The 22,245-nt window shown below is 42.6% G+C and overlaps 1 protein-coding gene across 5 annotated transcripts in view; it reads left to right on the top strand.

Moving 5' to 3' along the window:
* Positions 1-22,245, top strand: part of LOC136865636 (U-reduvitoxin-Pr21) — a 112,317-nt gene that overhangs the window by 25,865 nt on the left and 64,207 nt on the right. For 4 of the 5 annotated variants that reach the window (XM_067142423.2, XM_067142421.2, XM_067142424.2 and 1 more), the window contains exon 2: positions 18,072-18,227. The exons of the other annotated variant lie outside the window; for it this stretch is intronic. In XM_067142423.2, the coding sequence (XP_066998524.2) occupies positions 18,072-18,227 (156 nt within the window). The remainder of the gene's footprint in view (positions 1-18,071; positions 18,228-22,245) is intronic. 5 annotated transcript variants of the gene reach the window in all.

Below are 22,245 nucleotides of genomic sequence, written 5' to 3'. Positions count from 1 at the left end.
CTTGAAAACTGGTTTGATTGTCTCCATGATGGCAGGGGAAAGGTTATTTTTATGCTTATACTTGTCTGCAGTGCTTTGTACCTCATGCTGCTCTAAAAAACCCAATTTTCAAAACGAGTGAAATAATTCACAAAGAGACGGTGCTAATATGTGGGCATGAAAGTTCTTCAGATCAACTGACATATATATTTCATTGTATCTCGGAAACTATTACAGATATTTTAAAACTTCTTTTACCACTAGAAAGAGCGAAGTCTATTACTCATTTTAGGATCTGTAAAAGAGTCCAATATTTTTACTTTCAAATGTTTAATTCCCTCCCCCCGCCCCCTCTCCTAATACACTCACAAAAACGTTAAGCATATTTGCAGTTTACCCTTCAGTGTCTAATAATCATGTTCCATTTATGGTTAGATGGTAAGCACATTGTTCAAATCATAGCAATGCTGCTTCTTCAGACATAGGTGCATTCAACTCACGACTGGTAAACAAATCCAGAACACTAGAGCTGCCAGACGTCCAAATAAGCTTGTCAGCGTGCCCCGCTTCTACGCAGTGTGCGCTAAAATGCCTCATCATACTAGTGTTGACTACTGAATGCATGATTCGGAGCAGTGTATCGATTTATTCAAGTGTCCGAGTGAATCGATTCACAGGAATGGCGAGCTCACGGCACACGATTCAGCTTACTCCCAGCGGACAGTGCTGACTGGCGCACTCACTGGACGTTGGCGGGGAGCCGAGCTTCCGCTGCAGCGAGACAGTGAATCATGGCACATCGAAAGAATCGTGAACGAGCGCGGCTCAGTGAGACACAAGATACACACGAATCCTTATCGGCTCACTGGACACTGGCGGAGAGCCGATCTTCCGCTGCAGCGAGACATACAGTGAGCCATCGTACACTGAAATAATCGCATGCTATACTGGACTCTCGAGCTCAGCTCATTTGAAAATAATACCCATTTGCATTCACTGTCCTCTTCTTACAGGGATTTATTTGCAGTGTTGAAAAGGTAGTCAAAACATAATTCTGAAGTAGCTAGTAAGTAGGTAGGCCATTAGGTTATACTATCTATTAGTTGAATTAATCTTAGTATTATAACTTAGTTGACATTTGACAATTAAACTCGACTATAGCCTGCCCTATGACTATGAGTCATGCTCATGACCACTCAAAAGTACCTGTTTTATATTGGGAAGAACGGCTCAGTATTCTCTGAGTTCATATCGTTGCACAAGACTTCAATCATATGTGGACAGACGCAATAACTTAACCAACGGTATGTTGAATCAGAAAACCAGCGGGCTACTGTACATCTCGGGTAGCCTATACAAAATATGACGATTTAAAAAATCCTCAGCTGATAGAAGAATACATATTTTCAAAAATGACTGAGTGAGTTGTCGTGCGGTTAGTATCACGTAGCTATTCGTTTGTATTCGGGGGATGGTGGGTTCGAATCCCACCGTCGGCAGCCGTTAAGATGGTTTTCCGTAGTTTCCCCATTTTACACCAGGAAATGCTGGGACTGTACCTTAATTCAGGCCATGGCTGATACCTTCCTAATCCTAGCCTTTCCCACCCTGCGTTGCCGGAAACCTTCGATGTATTAGAGTGACTAGCATTTTGTTCTAAGAAAGGAGTTCATAGTATGAAGACCAGGTGGCAGCTGAGAGCACTGAATACTCTTGCTGCTGTCTTACCAGCACATACTACATAGATGCAGTAGGAACGGTGACTAATGTGCCGTGATTCGGATCACTGTATACACTGTGACAGAGCAAATGTAACACCAAGAAGGAGTGGTCAGAACTTTATGCCAATTGCAGGGCAGACTGACGTCACTGAGGTATGCTCATGATGTGAAATGCGCCGCTGTGCTGCGCACGTAGCGAACGGCGTTGGCGAATGGCCCACTTCGTACCGTGATTTCTCAGCCGACAGTCATTGTAGAACGTGTTGTCGTGTGCCACAGGACACGTGTACAGCTAAGAATGCCAGGCCGCCGTCAACGGAGGCATTTCCAGCAGACAGACGACTTTATGAGGGGTATGGTGATCGGGCTGAGAAGGGCAGGTTGGTCGCTTCGTCAAATCGCAGCCGATACCCATAGGGATGTGTCCACGGTGCAGCGCCTGTGGCGAAGATGGTTGGCGCAGGGACATGTGGCACGTGCGAGGGGTCCAGGCGCAGCCCGAGTGACGTCAGCACGCGAGGATCGGCGCATCCGCCGCCAAGCGGTGGCAGCCCCGCACGCCACGTCAACCGCCATTCTTCAGCAAGTGCAAGACACCCTGGCTGTTCCAATATCGACCAGAACAATTTCCCGTCGATTGGTTGAAGGAGGCCTGCACTCCCGGCGTCCGCTCAGAAGACTACCATTGACTCCACAGCATAGACGTGCACGCCTGGCATGGTGCCGGGCTAGAGCGACTTGGATGAGGGAATGGCGGAACGTCGTGTTCACCGATGAGTCACGCTTCTGTTCTGTCAGTGATAGTCACCGCAGACGAGTGTGGCGTCGGCGTGGAGAAAGGTCAAATCCGGCAGTAAATGTGGAGCGCCCTACCGCTAGACAACGCGGCATCATGGTTTGGGGCGCTATTGCGTATGATTCCACGTCACCTCTAGTGCGTATTCAAGGCACGTTAAATGCCCACCGCTACGTGCAGCATGTGCTGCGGCCGGTGGCACTCCCGTACCTTCAAGGGCTGCCCAATGCTCTGTTTCAGCAGGATAATGCCCGCCCACACACTGCTCGCATCTCCCAACAGGCTCTACGAGGTGTACAGATGCTTCCGTGGCCAGCGTACTCTCCGGATCTCTCACCAATCGAACACGTGTGGGATCTCATTGGACGCCGTTTGCAAACTCTGCCCCAGCCTCGTACGGACGACCAACTGTGGCAAATGGTTGACAGAGAATGGAGAACCATCCCTCAGGACACCATCCGCACTCTTATTGACTCTGTACCTCGACGTGTTTCTGCGTGCATCGCCGCTCGCGGTGGTCCTACATCCTACTGAGTCGATGCCGTGCGCATTGTGTAACCTGCATATCGGTTTGAAATAAACATCAATTATTCGTCCGTGCCGTCTCTGTTTTTTTCCCAACTTTCATCCCTTTCGAACCACTCCTTCTTGGTGTTGCATTTGCTCTGTCAGTCAGCGTAGATTCAGTAACGTGAACGGAATCAAATGAATCGATTCAGTAAAATGAATCGAATGTCCCATCACTACATCATACGCTGTCTACGGCAGGTCACATCGAAATAATCACTTTTATGCAACCGAACATGAGACAAGCTGACGTTGCCAACATTGTTCACGTGAATCAAAGTGAGTCTCCAGGTTGTGGGAACAGTTCCAAGTTCCATTCAGTAGGAGAACGATACAGTGCGGACCGTCCACGCGAAACATCAGCTCAAGACTGGTATATACGCATATCTGCAAGGGACACCCTACATGCACAGCTGCTATTCTGTGACACGAGCTTCGAGACGCCACAGGAGTTACAGTTAAGTACCCAAACTGTGCGCAATAGGCTCCATGTTGAGAGTTTGTATTCAAGAGGACCCGTCAAGACTACTCTACTTCGATAACATCACAGGGTGGCTCGGTTCCGATGGACTAGAGCACATCAGACGTGGACACGGAATTAAAGGTCCAGAACATTGTTCACTGATAAAGTGCGAATCGGTTTACACCCTGATGACAGCTCTCTGACCCCATGTGGGTGGGGGATGCAGACGAAAAATACACCCACAGTATTCCCTGCCTGTCGTAAGAGGCGACTACAAGGGGCCACCAAGGGATGATTGTGTTAGAACCATGAAACTTCTTGTGATTAGTACCACCACGCGGGGAACACCATGGGTCGCTTTTACTTGCACCTAATACCACTATGTTAGGTACAGAATAGGTTTGTGATTAGTAGCAACAGAGTGCGTTGTCGGCTTTTACAGTACCTGTGATTATTACGTACCACTTTAGGAGCGACTACGATTAGTACCCACATTATGAGGAACACCAGGGGATAGTGCGAGTCCCTGTGGTTAGTACACGTATGTGATGAACACTATAGGTTTGCGTTGCCTCTAAATGGCGCCGCAGTGTGCGAAACACCATAGGTCTGTATTACATGTGTGGTTATTTCATTACCTGTGAGTAGTACCATAATGTGTGGAATACCGCGAGTCTACGCTACTTTTGATTAGTACCGCAACATGAAAAATACCATGATTCTACTTTCTAGCGATCAGTACCATTATGAGGGGCCGATGACTTGGATTTTGGACTCCTTTTAACTACAAGCATCATCGATTCAGTATTATGGCATAGAAGCAGTCCCTTGGTCAGTAATACTATTGTTTTATGTCAGTATCTGTGAGTGTGAGGCATTTCGGGTCGGATCCATTGATTGTTTTAAATTCATATCCATCCATTCATTCTTCGTCCACACGTTATGAATTGTGGTCAGTGGAGGATTTTGGACTTTTCATTTGATATTATATTTCGTCTCATTTCGTACCATTAGGGGCCGATGACCTAGATGTTAGGCCTCCTTAAACAACAAGCATCATCATCGTCAGACAACTCTCTGCGCATATGGGGCACAAGAGGATAACGTCAGTGGTTCATTCTCAGCAGCTTGGAGGTTCAGCACTATTCTGGGTAGGTATCATGTTCGGCCGCCATATACCACCGGCTCACATTCAAGGAAAATAAGACCACCGCATTATACGAACACAACATTCTTCGACCCATAGTAAGAGATTTTGCAGAGACTGAGGGAGAGGGGTTGCTCTACAGAACGATAACGCTCGTCCTCATCGTGCAACAACTGTAAATGGATACCTAGGTGGACGTGGGATCCACCTGAGTCGGTGCGACATAAAACCAATAGCAATATAATACCGTTTGTCTTCGTAGTTTTGGGCGATTTCCAAATTGGGAGCAATGATAGATCTTGCTTAAGTCTGCCATATTTCATTTTTAGGGACTAATGTTACATGATTTCATCTGCATCAGATATAATTCGCATACGAGGATTGGAACTTCAATAGTGGCAACTATTTACTTACAACTGATGCAAAAGAGATACATGTTACCAGGTTTTACTGTCGTACAAAATAGTCACCAGAATTGTGTGCAACCCGTTGCTAGCGATGTGGAAGTCATAGGATACCTTTAGCAGCGCCTGATGTGTTGATAGTTCGAACGAAGCGGTCTACTCCTTGACGAATCTCTGGAAAAGTTCTGAAGCGAATACCGCGAAGAGGTTCCTTCATCTTAGGAATCAAGTCAAAGTCACAAGGGCTTAAGTATGAGAAGTATGGTGGGTGGTACCGCAATTCCCAGCTCCATCAACCGAACAAATAGAAGGCATGTAAATTTCAAGTGTTCTGTTACTCAGGGAACTTATATTCCCTTTTGATGTGTTAGTGGCCTTTATGACTTGAAAACATAATTTTTGTCTTATTTTTTATTATTATTATTATTATTATTATTATTATTATTATTATTATTATTATTATTATTATTATTATTATTATTATTATTATTATTATTATTATTATATGGTTCAGGTTTGTGGATGGTTCAGGTTTGTGGGTTACTGTAGTCACGTCCTAGTTCGTGAACCATGGGCAACGGCTGAGTGGCCTAGTACGTGGTCCTGAGAGTCGGGATACCAGTTGCTATGGAATGGGAGTGGGCATCTCAGACATATTCTGAGTCGTGGCCCTCCTTGTGCTCAGGCGGCTAGGACTACACAATCCACCGGTGGTCCATAACCCGTTAGAGGAGAGATCCTCACTTGGACTATGTGCAAGTAGGGCAGCATCCTGCGTCATGAATTTACCGAGCTCAGAACACTTTAAGCAAGCCTCGGACCTATGGGAGTAATGGAGTCCCACTCTCATTTGACAGGCGAGGGACTCCTTGGAAACAACTTGGCGAACGAAATGGAATTCGATGGGGAGCTATCAATATTAATGGGGCTTATGGAAGAAAGAAGGTAGAACTTGCTGAGTCAGCAAAGAGGATGCATCTGGATGTGCTAGGAGTAAGTGATATTCGGGTAAGGGGAGATAAGGAGGAAGAGATAGGAGATTATGAAGTGTACTTGACGGGTGTTAGAAAGGGAAGGGCAGAGTCTGGGGTAGGGCTCTTTATCAGGAATACCATTGCACGCAACATAGTTTCTGTTAGGCACGTAAATGAGCGAATGATGTGGGTAGATTTGTCAGTGGGAGGAATTAGGACAAGAATTGTGTCCGTGTATTCACCATGCGAGGGTGCAGATGAGGATGAAGTTGACAAGTTTTATGAAGCATTGAGTGACATCGTGGTCAGGGTCAACAGCAAGGATAGAATAGTGCTAATGGGCGATTTCAATGCGAGAGTTGGGAATAGAACTGAAGGATACGAAAGGGTGATTGGTAAATGTGGGGAAGATATGGAAGCTAATGGGAATGGGAAGCGTTTGCTGGACTTCTGTGCTAGTATGGGTTTAGCTGTTACGAACACATTCTTCAAGCATAAGGCTATTCACCGCTTCACATGGGAGGCTAGGGGTACCAGATCCATAATAGACTATATCTTAACAGACTTTGAATTCAGGAAATCTTTTAGGAATGCACGAGTTTTTCGGGGATTTTTCGATGATACAGACCATTATCTGATCTGTAGTGAACTAAGTATCTCTAGGCCTAGGGTAGAGAAAGTGAAATCTGTCTGCAAACGAATAAGGGTAGAAAATCTCCAGGACGAGGAAATTAGACAGAAGTACATGGATATGATTAGTGAGAAGTTTCGAACAGTAGACGGTAAGCAGGTTCAGGATATAGAAAGTGAATGGGTGGCATACAGGAATGCTGTAGTAGAAACAGCAAGGGAATGCCTAGGAACAACTGTGTGTAAAGATGGGAAAAGGTGAACATCGTGGTGGAATGATGAAGTGAGAGCAGCCTGTAAACGTAAAAAGAAGGCTTATCAGAAATGGCTCCAAACAAGGGCCGAGGCAGACAGGGATTTGTACGTGGATGAAAGAAACAGAGCGAAACAAATAGTTGTTGAATCCAAAAAGAAGTCATGGGAAGATTTTGGTAATAACCTGGAAAGGCTAGGTCAAGCAGCAGGGAAACCTTTCTGGACAGTAATAAAGAATCTTAGGAAGGGAGCGAAAAAGGAAATGAACAGTGTTTTGAGTAATTCAGGTGAACTCATAACAGATCCCAGGGAATCACTGGAGAGGTGGAGGGAATATTTTGAACATCTCCTCAATGTAAAAGGGAATCATCATGGTGGTGTTGCAAACAGTCAAGCTCATGGGGAGGAGGAAAATTATGTTGGTGAAATTATGCTTGAGGAAGTGGAAAGGATAGTAAATAAACTCCATTGTCATAAGGCAGCAGGAATAGATGAAATTAGACCTGAAATGGTGAAGTATAGTGGGAAGGCAGGGATGAAATGGCTTCATAGACTAGTCAAATTAGCGTGGAGTGTTGGTAAGGTACCTTCAGATTGGACAAAAGCAGTAATTGCACCTATCTATAAGCAAGGGAACAGGAAGGATTGCAACAACTATCGAGGTATCTCATTGATTAGTATACCAGGCAAAGTATTCACAGGCATCTTGGAAGGGAGGGTGCGTTCAGTCGTTGAGAGGAAGTTGGATGAAAACCAGTGTGGTTTCAGACCACAGAGAGGCTGTCAGGATCAGATTTTCAGTATGCGCCAGGTAATTGAAAAATGCTACGAGAGGAATAGGCAGTTGTGTTTATGTTTCGTAGATCTAGAGAAAGCATATGACAGGGTACCGAGGGAAAAGATGTTCGCCATACTGGAGGACTATGGAATTAAAGGTAGATTATTAAAATCAATCAAAGGCATTTATGTTGACAATTGGGCTTCAGTGAGAATTGATGGTAGAATGAGTTCTTGGTTCAGGGTACTTACAGGAGTTAGACAAGGCTGTAATCTTTCACCTTTGCTGTTTGTAGTTTACATGGATCATATGCTGAAAGGTATAAAATGGCAGGGAGGGATTCAGTTAGGTGGAAATGTAGTAAGCAGCCTGGCCTATGCTGACGATTTGGTCTTAATGGCAGACTGTGCCGAAAGCCTGCAGTCTAACATCTTGGAACTTGAAAATAGGTGCAATGAGTATGGTATGAAAATTAGCCTCTCGAAGACTAAATTGATGTCAGTAGGTAAGAAATCCAATAGAATTGAATGTCAGATTGGTGATACAAAGCTAGAACAGGTCGATAATTTCAAGTATTTAGGTTGTGTGTTTTCCCAGGACGGTAATATAGTAAGTGAGATTGAATCAAGGTGTAGTAAAGCTAATGCAGTGAGCTCGCAGTTGCGATCAGCAGTATTCTGTAAGAAGGAAGTCAGCTCCCAGACGAAACTATCTTTACATCGGTCTGTTTTCAGACCAACTTTGCTTTATGGGAGCGAAAGCTGGGTGGACTCAGGATATCTTATTCATAAGTTAGAAGTAACAGACATGAAAGTAGCAAGAATGATTGCTGGTACAAACAGGTGGGAACAATGGCAGGAGGGAACTCGGAATGAGGAGATAAAGGCTAATTTAGGAATGAACTCGATGGATGAAGCTGTACGCATAAACCGGCTTCGGTGGTGGGGTCATGTGAGGCGAATGGAGGAGGATAGGTTACCTAGGAGAATAATGGACTCTGTTATGGAGGGTAAGAGAAGTAGAGGGAGACCAAGACGACGATGGTTAGACTCTGTTTCTAACGATTTAAAGATAAGAGGTATAGAACTAAATGAGGCCACAACACTAGTTGGAAATCGAGGATTGTGGCGACGTTTAGTAAATTCTCAGAGGCTTGCAGACTGAACGCTGAAAGGCATAACAGTCTATAATGATAATGTATGTATGTATGTATGTATGTATTATTATTATTATTATTATTATTATTATTATTATTATTATTATTATTATTATTATTATTATTATTATTATAAATACATCGCAGTTGTGAAATATCTCGGTGGCAATAATCACTTGCAGTAGTGTGGTAATAAAGTAAAGTTAAAACATAATTACACAATAAAAGCAACAACAAGCAATTCCAAGGAAAGAAAATATTACCAGAAATACTACTTCTAAATCCGGCATCATAATATACAAATTCACACGTACCTTACGTTTTTCAAAATTTTACACCATGACGTACAGTGGTTTGAGTCCGGCCCCGTGATCTAGGGGGCAACGCGTCCGCCTGTCACGCGGCGGCCCCGGGTTCGATTTCCGGCCAAATCAGGGTTTTTAAATTGTAATGATTAATATCCTTGGCCTGGGGACTGGGTGTTTGTGACGTCCTTAATGTTGCTTTCCTCACACACAACATTCCACACTACCGCCATTCCAGTAACACACAGGTTCATACAATATGGTGCCAGTAGGGGCAAAAGATCTACACGGGCCGACGCCCCAAACAAGTAACATTTGAAAAGAAAAATACAGTAGATTGAGTGATCCAATTACTATTACATTAGCATTGTAAATGCAGCACGTTCATATACAAATTCACACATACCTTAAATAATTAATATGCCTTAATACTGCAATTTACAGAGCTTTCAGCGTTTCATTAAAATATGACACCATCACGCAGAAATGTACACACAATTTAAAGAATGATGGAGTCTATTCTTGAAGCATCATATATTTTTGGGAAAAGGCTCTAAGACAGCTGCAGGTAATGCATTCCAATCATCATTCCCCCTATTTGCAAATGAATATTTACCACAGTTATTTGCACAGCTTTATCTAATGACTCTCCAGGGGCGTAGCCACCTTTACACTCTGCGTGCGGTCTGCGATCTACCTTTTACTTTATACAGATGATCTGTCCTGCTTATGTAACTGGGCTTTTCTAGTCGACTGTTCAACTCTCCCCAAGCTGGTTTATCGCACATGACCGTATTCGTTTCCTTCTAGTTCCCAGTGTCTCACACCCAAGTTTTTCTATCACACTTGTCACACTATTTCTAGGATTGAAATCGTTAAGCACGAATCTTGCAGCCTTTTGCTGTACCATCTCACGAGTCATGTTTGGTACGGATCCCATAGGACTGGCCTGATGAGTGATATATAGCCCTGCGACTTCGCCTGGGAACTGCTGCCCTTTAGCACCCTCATCACCAAGTGTAAGGACTTGTACGCTTTAATAATTACACTTCCTACGAGGGTGTCCCATTAAAGATATCTCTTTACGTCGATTCCAAGGTACTTGTATAAGTCACTCTCTACAAGAGCGTCCGATCCAAGACAATATTGAAAGTCCCCTTGCCTATGTTTCTTACCTATTCTTATGAGACTGCATTTCCGAGAAAACATGTTCATGTTGTTATCGAATGCCCACTCATGGAGTATATTTATATCTACTTGTAATAACCTATTATCGCCAACATTCTTTATTTGTCTGTATATTAATGCAGCCGTCCTCAAACAATCTGCATTCACCTCGAATTTCGTCCAAAAGATCGTTGATAAACGCCGTAAAAAAGGAGTGGCCCTATAAAAATACCCTGCACTACTCCCGACGTTTTAGAAACTTCGTCGGAGTATTTACTCCCCACATTTACCCTCTGCGTACGGTCTGTCAAATATTCCTGGGTCCACAGAACCACCCTTTCTAACTCCTCTGTTGAATAAAACATTTTTTTTTTTAGCTTTTTGTTTCCATTTCATTTGTTCAGAGAGGATGATAAATTTGTACTTCATCTTAAAACAAAAATCACCACAACCACCACCACCACCACCACCACCACCACCACCACCACCACCTGATCAATGGCTACTCCATGAATCAGATTGACGAAGTGCTACATCCTAAGCCAAAATACAGGTTTTCACGTGATTGTCGACCTTTTAAACTCGCCGTCTTGCCATACGTACAATGTGTCACGGATAGGATTGGCAAGATTCTCAGAAGGCATAATATCAAGACCGTTTTTATGCCTAATATCATTATAGGAAATTGTTTCTCTACTATTAAAGATCCTATTGGTTTGAACTGCGTTGGAATATATATGATTTCTTGTTCCCGTGAATCGGTTTATGTTGGTCAAACATGTGCGAAGGTAGTAACGAGGGTTGAAGAACATCGCAGGCACTTGCGTCTTTGCCAGCCAAAGAAGTCTGCTGTGGCAGAACATGCCATACATAATGACCATCAAATCATTATGATGCAACGTCCGTCATTCGTAAAGTGAAACGTTGTATATATAGAATCATTCATGAGGCGATAGAAATTGCTAAACACCCGAACGAAGGTGACGACTATATACTGCGTATATCATGGCTACCCTCCATAGTTTTCTCCTTGACTCTGGAGACCACGGTATAAACTATTTTTCTAACAGGGTCTCTCTATCTTGAGTCTACTTACAATGAAGTGGCGATTGCCCCTAACAGTTTTCAATCATCTTTGTCATTGCTCTGAAGACGATCCTGGTTGCAGATTTGAAACGCGTCAGCGTACAATAATTAATACATGACCCACCACCCCCAAAATAATCTAATACAATCTTTAGTTAGCACAAACGAGGAAACTGACGAATACCTGTTCAGAATCAGTCTGGTCCACATTATTCGCAGGAATTAACGTAGTATTTATTACTGTTTACATAAATGCTTTAACTGCGTGTAATCAACTCCCATTAATAGAACTATGACACACACACATAACTGCTCATTTCTCCCATTGCATCTATCGATTGCTTGACGCATACTGGAAATCTGGTTCTCACAATCCTTTTTTGGTCTGAAATAGCGTTACATGCCATCCGACTTACTCCCATCGATTGTACCCTCTTTTCTAAAATGCCCGCGAGCACCTTGCTTGGTGTAATGTTCAAAGAAATGGATCGATAGTATTGTTAAAATCCCTTCTTATACAGTAGCTCAAAAAGTATCGGTCTGTCGAGATATGCTACATGTGAGGACGTGGAATCGAATGAAATGATGATAAAAATTAACATATACTAGAATTCTTGATTATTTATTCTTGTGAAACATTTGCATTGTAAAAAACATAATTCTTCCATGTCCATATAACTAAACAACCATAACTTAAAACAATCATTTTCAATTGCCACCAAAAAGGTATTGGTCTGAATTAACACAACGTAGTTTCTTGATCCTTCGTGAACGTTTCAGTACTTGGAAGGTTCTCCTTTCCTCTTTATAATATCATCTAGCCTGTTTGGCATCGATCGTGCCAAGGTTTCCGAAGTTTCCTTTGGTATGTTATTTCATTTGGTGAGTAAAGCTTCTTTCAGGTCATCTTTGTGTGATATTGCATGCTTTATCACGTTTTTCTCCAAATAGTGCCACAAATTCTCGATGGGGTTGATGTCGGGAGATTGTGGTGGAGTTTCCATCCAACGAGGTGTATTATATGACAGCCATAGCTTCGTGTTCAGGGTTGTGGGTTTGGGATCGTTACCTTGCTCAAACGTATACTTTGCTGAGAGTCCCATTCTTTGTACACTTGATGGAGGATGTGTCTTGAGGATGTTAATGTATGCTTTGTGATCCATAGTCCCTTCAATAAAGGCTAATTCACCTACACCGTTCGCACTCATGCAACCCCACACCATCACGGGTACCACCTCCATGTTTCACAGTAGCTGTCAGATTCTTCTCTTCAAGTTCATAATTCGTTTTCCTCCACACATTCACTCATCTGTCTGACCTGAAGATGGTAAATTTACTCTCATCGGTAAAACGGCTGTCTTCCAATCCTCATAGCTGTAATGTTTGTGCTCTTTAACGTATGCAAACATCTTATTCCTGTTAGCCTTACTGCTGCACGGCTTTCTACGGGCTGTTCTGCCCACATTTCATCTTTCGCGTAGCACTTTTTTTTTTTTTGCTAGTTGCTTTACGTCGCACCGACACAGATAGGTCTTTTGGCGACGATGGGACAGGAAAGGGCTAGGAGTGGGAAGGAAGCGGCCGTGGCCTTAATTAAGGTACAGCCCCAGCATTTTCCTGGTGTGAAAATGGGAAACCACGGAAAACGTAGCACATTTTGGATGGTTTCAGATGACGCTTGCACCTCTACATCCTGTCGTAACGCAGTAGCTATCTTCGGCGCACTTAGTTGAGGATTTTGGGTCACTTCACGCACAATTTGCCGTTTGTCTTGTACTGATAACTTCGAGGGGCGGCCACTTCTTGGTCTATTTTCTATTGTCTTTGTTCTTTTCTACCTGTACACAATATTTTTAACAGTTGTAACAGCTCTTCCATTAATTTCATGTCCTTGAAAGATTTACCTTTTTGAAATAATCGCACTGTGGTCCTCCTTTCTTCCACGGTTGTTTCTTTCATTTTCCTTTGCATTGCTAGCTGAACGTGGAAACAATGCTGAATATTACTTTCAACGTGTCAGCACAGACATAATGAGCCCGAGTTGCGGCAGACAGCACGATGTTACGATGATATTGTTTACTAGACCAATACTTCTTTGGCGTGTAATGACACATGCCGTTGTATTACTGGTCCGTTTGCAAACAGCACGAATCTCCTTGGATCCAAATTTAACCTACTAATGTACTAGACTCTCCTACATATCTACATATGTGCAATTCCATTATTTGTACCGCGGCTATGGGTAGACCAATACTTTTTTGAGCCACTGTAGGTAGGTGCAATTATCACGTTTGTGCGAATAGCAGGTACGTTACTCAAATTCCATGCTAAAACCTATTTATCTACGAAACCATTATATTCATTCACATCTTTCCACCGTATTTGACTTCCGGTGTGACTTCCTTTATTCCTACTCTTTTATGACAGTGTAGTTGCTTGACATACTTTTCACATCTTCGAGTGTTGTTTCACTGTCATCATTATTCTTCTCCAGATGAATTCCGTTGTTCGGGACATCAGCAAAAATAATTTTTTAAGTGTTTCAAAGTATTCGGTCTGTCTGTCTAGTAATTTTCCTGGATCTCTAGCTCTCATTATAATAACGTACTTGCTTAATGCTTATAGAAAACTAGCAGCAATAGGCAAAATTGCAAAAAAAATTATGAACTATTGTTTAAAATAAGTAGAAATGAAACACTATCAAAATAGGCTATTTTGGGCACTGTTAGGTCGTATTTCATAAGCTTAAATGTTTCATCGAATATGACAAGTATGTTTCCATTGCATGACAGTGACAATAAATTGCTCTGAATACCAATTCCTTGAACCTCCTTAGACTATGGCATGTGTGTGGTAATCACAGAGAGCGTCCATATGACTTCGTCTCTTTGTTCCTTGGTCTACTCTTAAAATTTTTCCGATCTGGACGGTGTTATATGTCCGAAACAGAGAGGCAGGGTGCGAAATCGCGGGGGGGGGGGATGGAGGGATTTCCCCCACCTACGATTTTATCTCAAAGGTCCCCCCCCCCCTACTAAAATTGCCCGGAGAGGATTCTTTAATTATAAGATAATGAGGAAAATGTAGAACACATAATTTATTACTGAAATTAATGATTTTACTGTCATATTTTCATAAAAACGTAAGCAATAATTCAAATGACTGCCAGATCTTGAGCAATGAAACAACGCAGCAGTGGCAATGCGGACCTGCAGCTTATTGCTCATGTTTCACTCTGACAAGCCCATCTGAAACCCGGGCAAAAGTATAAATTACTTGAAGTTCTACTCCCTTGTCATTGTTCGAGCTTACACCACTCCTGTACTTCTTGCAGAGTGTGCGTTTCCGATAGGAAATAGGACAATATTCCCTTAAGCAGTGTACAAACCGACAAATTTGTTCAGTCAACACTTAGCCCTGGTAGAGGAAGGTTCCACTAAGAAAGCAATAAATCAGGACAAATCGCGCCTCGTCTGTCCATTCTTAAGAAAGCGAAAGTCTCTCATAAACTTCTCAGCTGATTGGAATAACGTTCTAATAATTATCATTTCCGTTATAACAACAAAAATCAAACAGAAAGATCTAAAATTTAGATTGTTCTGGGGGAGGGGGTAATTAAATTACAGGGACATTTTATACCCCCTCCCCTGCTGGATACTGCCTGAAATAAACACTAGTAGCTAAGCCCTATGTTCCTTCTCTCCCCCCCCCCCACCACCACCACCACTTCTTTCTGATTTCGCACTCTGCAGAGAGGGTTCTTAATTTGTCTGGCCTTTGTGGCGTTTGCAACTTAACAGTGTAGTCAATGTACCGTATTCCGTTTCTGTAACAACAGATGTCAATGAGCGATACAGTCGTATCTCTTGTAAATGGTGCTTTGTTGCACGGTAAAAGATGGAGTTGGAATGTCTATGAGGGATGTAACGGTCAATGGAGACAACCTCCTCCCCGGTTGTCAAGAAAATATCTGAAGACGAATAACAACAGGCAGGCTCGGATTTAGAGTGTTTGGCTGCCTTGGCACAGCCCATTCGGCAGCCTCTTATTGTATTTTAAGTGAAAGCCGGATAGTACACGACTATTTAAGGATTAAGGGTAGTTGATTAGTGATTAGCAAGTGAATTGTTATTTGTTCTTGAATTTTAGAATAGTAATATATAACTCAGTGGCGTCGTGTGCTTAAAATCTGGGTGTTCACGCAGAGATGACAGTAGATAAAAAATCCGATGTATTGGCTAAAGTTGCTCCTCAGTCGGTCAATACGTTACAGGAGCTCAGTTAGCCTGTACTGTGCCGTCTCTTTGGTTCATTAAGCAATATTACCGATATGTTCCGGCCCCATGGCTAAATGGTTAGCTTGCTGGCCTTTGGTCACAGAGGTCTCGGGGTCGATTCCCGGCAGGGTCGGGAAATTTAACCATCATTGGTTAATTTCGCTGGCACAGGAGCTGGTTGTAAGTGTCGTCTTCATCATCATTTCATCCTCATCACGACGTGCAGGTCGCCTAAGGGAGTCAAATCAAAAGACCTACACCTGGCGAGCCGAACATGTCCTCGGACACTCCCGGCACTAAAAGCCATACGCCATTTCATACCGATATGCTGCACGCGTGACTGTCAACAGCGCCATGCGGTTAGTCACTTAACCACTCCGGAGTAACAGCTCTGTGTACCATTGCCACGGACTACGCGTTACGTGCTGTCATCTTTGGGATGTCCGGCTCCATGGCTAAATGGTTAGCGTGCTGGCCTTTGGTCACAGGGGTCCCGGGTTCGATTCCCGGCAGGGTCGGGAATTTTAACCTTAATTGGTTAATTCGCTGGCACGGGAGCTGGGTGTATGTCTCGTCTTCATCATTTCATCCTCATCACGACGCGCAGGTCGCCTACGGGAGTGAAATCAAAAGACCTGCATGCCTCGGACACTCCCGGTACTAAAAGCCATACGCCATTCATTCCATCTTTGGGATTTGAAAATAACTTTTAGGAAGGTGTTGGAGGCGGGTCAGCGGCCCGTAATCTACTGCCTGCTCGATATGAAGCAGTCATCGGATGCATATCGAGCAGGCAGTGCCGTGAGCACACAGTAGACTGTGATCATACCCACAGCATTGCCCCTTCAAGCTCTAGCTATGCAATACGCCGAAAGTTGTAGTTCCAAACGGGGTTGTGATCGGCTGGCGTGACGCGCGATTCAAATGGAAACGGAAAGTGAATGGCACCTACAATACGTTCTCACTCAAAGTAGAGAAATCTTGTTCTCATCATCCAATATCCTGAAAATTTCGAGAGTTTTGAGATTACCGGCGTGTTAACGTGCTCATGTGATCTTTAAGACGAGACGCCCCTGATATTACTTGAATAATTAACTCACTGACTTGGAAAGAAGTGACATCTACGTGTAAGCAGCGTAGGCATTTAATAGTACGTATGTATGTGTCAAGTCGGTGAGTTCCGGAGGGGACACACAAACCAAGTCAATGAGTTAGCTGAACAGTAATACTACCGTAAATTACACTCGAACTTCAAAACCTGCACGACCATCTCCCAACTTCCCTTTTTATATCCTTTATAATAGCGCAAAATATTCCAGCATTAGGATAATATTAAAACAGTACACATTTGAAAAATTGAAGAAACTGATACAAAGTAACTCTAATTAATGGTGTTCAAAATCATAAATGTCAAAAAAGTGGAAATATTTTGGTAATTTGATAGTGATAGTTACTGCTTTTATAAAATGTCGCAACTATTTAATTTCACTAACAATTTAAAAAATCGCATTAAAATAATGTTTCTTTGTAGAACAGGGAGAATACATTGTTTATAAATCCGACCCTGACAATAAGGGCACTCAAGGGGGAAGTGAGCAAATAAATTTTATGGAGAAGGTACCCCTTAATAGAAATATTGCTGGCCCTGAAGGATACGTTTTGTAATCCTTTCAACGGAGGAGTTAACTGTTCACTGTTGTCGAAAATTTTAGGGAACTTCGTGTGGACTTGTTTGGCTTGATAGACTTGCACGTCGTAGTGATCAAATTTAAAACTACAAGATGAGTATTAGAGAAGAAATCAAAGACGTCATATGATGACGAAATAAAAGATGGAGATCCTGAGGTGCCGGAATGTTGTCGTACAGGAGTCTTTTACGTGCCGGTGCCGGTAAATCTACCGACTCGAGACTGGCGCATTTGGACCACCTTCCAATACCGCCTGAAAGAGCCGGGATCGAATGCGCCAACTTGAGCCCAGAAGGCCAGCGGTTTACTCTCTGAGCTACTCAGCCTGGCTGAATACAATGGGACGATCATTCTAGTGCTAATTTCTGGAATCATAAAAAATATGCCTGCGCCATTCGCACATTTATATGCCTAACAGAAAATATACGTTGTGCAACGGTTTTCTTAATGAACGATCCCGCTCAACACTCTGTCCTTCCCCTTTCAATAACTGTTCAGAACACCATACTATCTCTGCCTCCTTACCTCCATTTATCCTATTATTATTATTATTATTATTATTATTATTATTATTATTATTATTACTATTATTATTATTATTATTATTATTATTATTATTATTATTATTATTATTATTATTATTATTATTATTAATGTGTACTTGTGTTTGTTTTGTAGATTCTAGCTCTGATGAGGAGCCCACAACGTGCACTCCCGGTTCTACCTTCCCCTTGGACTGTAACACGTGCGTATGTGGTGATGACGGAATTCGAGCTAATGCTGCCTGTACGTTGAAAGGATGTGGGACGATACAAGAAGTTGTCGTAGCAGAACGTATGTATGATTTTTAACTCGGGACTGTAGTAGAAATTTTTACATAGACCTTTATTTATTACAAGTATAAAAGACCTGCTCACTCCATTGCCGGGCAATGCGGGACAATGTATTGTCGTATGCAAACTTAAGAAACGGCACAAGTGAAGGAATGTGTTGCTACCTGTATAAATATACTCCATCTTAGGGTTGTCATATGTCACGGATTTCACGGACAAACCAGGCAGTGGAATAATACCCACGGTATCCCTTGCCTGTCATAAGAGGTGACTAAAAGGTGCCTCAGGGACTCTTAACTTGAAAGCGCAAGTTGGTGACTACGGGGCTCTTAGCTGAGTCCTGGCGGTTTTTCCACTTACTTGTGCCAGGTTCCTTACTTTAATTGTTCCTAAACGACCTCCCTTGGATAGTTATCACGAAAAAGATAAAAACCAATAATATTACTATACAGTTCCTTTTACATTTGTTGATTATTTTTCAAAAATGATCTTTGTTTGAGAGGTTTCCTAGGACATTTTAAATACTTGAGTGGATAAGGAACATTGCTGGTATGGAATTGCACTTGAGTGTTTCTGTCCATCTACCTTCTTCTGTTCAAACTGCGATTCATCAAACTGATATCATAAGAAAATACATAATGGAACCCATAAATAAAAATATCGTTCATGTAAACATATGATTCTTCAGCTCGCACGAGACGGAATTATATGTAAGTTGTCATTTATCACGCCTGCAGTTTTGTACCGTACCCACTGAACTCATCATTGCTTATCACTAGAAAGCGAAGCACTAATCCCGCCAGTTGACTTATTCTGACAATTTGGTGTAATGCAGTATCCCATTTTCCTTAAAAATGCAAATATATTTCACATTATCACGTCGTGCTCGCCCACATAACAATGCATGAAACTCAATATGGCCGTCACCACAAAGGATTGTGGTATCGTGTCCAGACCTTCCTTGGCCGAGAGGGGAGTTAATTAGCGCGGACAGTTTCTGACGAAATGGCTAGATCTTTTATAATAAATGTAGGTCTAGCCCATACTAAGTAATATACTTTAGGTGGTGCAGAAAGTTCACTCTGAAAGCTGGTTCCTAAATGTGGCAACGTCCGGCTCCGTGGCTAAACGAACAGCGTGCTAGCACTTGGTTCAAGGAATTCCAGGTTCTATTCCCGACTGGGGAAGGGATTTTCTTCATTGGTTAATTTTTCGAGTTGTGAGCGTACAGGTGACCTGCACGTCTGTGGGGATGGGTGTTGCAATAAGCACAACCTTGTATTTTAAACTCATTATTACTCGGTTTTAGCGTTGGAGCTAGGTTTCTTCCTTTGTCAGCCAATTGAAAGTGCTTAAATGAAAGAGACTTGTGTCAGTAAATTTGTTGCCATATCAATAATAATGATGATAATGGCGCATTGCCTCCGCAAAGGCCGGGTGCAGGTCAATATTTTTGTAACGCTACTGACTGGTCACGCCTCCCAGACACGTATTGATAGGTAGTCCATTAGAACAATATTCGTAAGTTCATTTTCCTATGGGCGTGTGTAAAGGAAAATGAACCTTAATACATCATACTCTAGGAGTGGGTGAATATGTCATGCAAACATGCATTCCTACAATACGGCACATGAGGTTACACATGCACATTGGAAAATGAACTCAACGGAAATAGTTCTGATGGACTAGGCCTACATATGATTGGGAGGCGTGACCAGTGTTCAATAAATAATGGACAGGAAGAGCATTGTCACATTCGCGATTCTGGCACAGCAGCGACATCCTTACTACAGTCTCTAAATACCCTCATAAAAATGTGAAGAGATCAGTAACCTTTGTTTACAATCCCTTTGATGTGATTACCCCAATGAAGACTTTTCCTTATATTAACACGTAGTTACTTACAACGATCCCCTTGATTAACTTTTCACTCCACCAACGCAGTAATAAAAAATGAGAGGACTTTTACTCTTTGTGAAATTCACAGCCCATTTATCATCAAATATTAGTTTATAGGAAAAGGAGTTAGGGATTGGAGTAATTCACCAAGAGAAATGTTCGATAAATATCCAAATTCGCCTCTGTGGTGTAGTGGTTAGCGTGATTAGCTGCCACCCCCGGAGGTCCGGGTTCGATTCCCGGCTCTGCCACGAACATTTGAAACGTGGTACGAGGGCTGGAACGGGGTCCACTCAGCCTCGGGAGGTCAACTGAGTAGAGGTGGGTTCGATTCCCACCTCAGCCATCCTGGAAGTGGTTTTCCGTGGTTTCCCACTTCTCCTCCAGGCAAATGCCGGGATGGTACCTAACTTAAGGCCACGGCCGCTTCCTTCCCTCATCCTTGCCTATCCGTTCCAATCTTCCCATCCCCCTACAAGGCCCCTGTTCACCATAGCAGGTGAGGCCGCCTGGGCGAGGTACTGGTCATACTCCCCCGTTGTATCCCCCGACCAAGAGTCTGAAGCTCCAGGACACTGCCCTTGAGGCGGTAGAGGTGGGATCCCTCGCTGAGTCCGAGGGAAAAAGCCGAACCTGGAGGGTAAACAGATGATGATGATGATGAAATATCCAAATTCATTGAAATTATTTACGGCTAGGGAAACGACAGAGAGAATCTGCCACCTGGGCGACTGTCCAAAATACAGATCAGTATTGATTGATTGATTGATTGATTGATTGATTCTCCGCTGTCACATTCACTGTTCCTGTCCAATATGTCGGTATGCATTTTTGTGCGTCCTAATAGTATTTCGGCCTTACGATAACCTGTACCATGCCTCCAGACTACTCACCATCCACTCCAATAACATTTTCACATTCAGGACCTTCTTCCCTAGCAGCTTAACAACGTTCACTGGATTAACTGGCTTCAGGTCACTCACGTCTGCCGTTATCTCGTGCACGTAGCTACCGATGTAATCTACTTAAATACTTTGCCTCACGCTTCGGCGTGAATTGAAACATAAAAAAAATATATTAATTTTCGTACCATGATTGTATGTAATTATTACTTGGCGACTTCAAATGAAATAAAATTTATAATAAGTGAATAGATAAAGGACGATAATAATAATTATAATAATAATATAAATGATACGGGGTTTCCGTGGCTCACAGAGGGTAAGGAAGTGCCTGGGTCGAATGGCTGGACAAGGAATTAACTAGAGTAGGATTAACACAACAAATTTGGAAATTTTATTTCTTTCCTTTTCTTTTTTTCTAGTTTAAAATTGATAGATAGAAAATCTGAACGGATAACAGACAAAATTTACAGGTTATTAATGAGCTCGTCAGCTCAAACAATAACAGGGACTTAGAAGTCCGAATATCAGGTACGAAACATGCGATAATTAACAGTTTGGTTGATTTACATAGGAAAGAGCCAAATTGCTCTTGCCAGGTGCAATATTTTATAAGAGCAAGAAATGCTCCAGGAAGGTACACTTCGTAGGAGTCTGCGCTCCAACTATACCATAGTCTAACCTCGCAGAGGCAATCAGTTTCCTTTGCGCATTATAATTACACCTCACATTCAAGTATTCATGTACACGTGCCCCAATGTGCGCTTATCCATTACACAATATTTACTGTTCCCACAATAAAAATTTTACACTCAGAAATGAATATACAGGGACATACTTGCCCATACTACGTGGCCTTAATGGTAAAAGAAAAGGTTACACATGTGCGCCCATAAACAAAAGGCAAGGAGGCGAAACACTTGCACTCCTTCAAGAAATAGTAAAAATCCTAAGTGGGCTTATGGCCCAATGATAAAGAGGCTAGTCCTACACTATACGGGGGTGACTAAATAAGAAACATTAATGCCAAAAAGATTTACGAAATTTAGAGGATTTGAAAACTTAAGGTTGAATGGGATACGGTAGAGGGTCACCACTCTTCGTTCCCTTACGTTACATATTGCCCAGTAGGGAATAGAAACAGAGTCCACAGACTTGCCGAAATTCTACATTTAAACCACCTAACCTAACATAACCTAACCCCATGACACTACAGGC

This window comes from Anabrus simplex, chromosome 1 (assembly GCF_040414725.1).
Source record: "Anabrus simplex isolate iqAnaSimp1 chromosome 1, ASM4041472v1, whole genome shotgun sequence".
NCBI lineage: Eukaryota > Metazoa > Arthropoda > Insecta > Orthoptera > Tettigoniidae > Anabrus > Anabrus simplex.
This window is presented reverse-complemented; position numbering and strand designations above follow the sequence as displayed.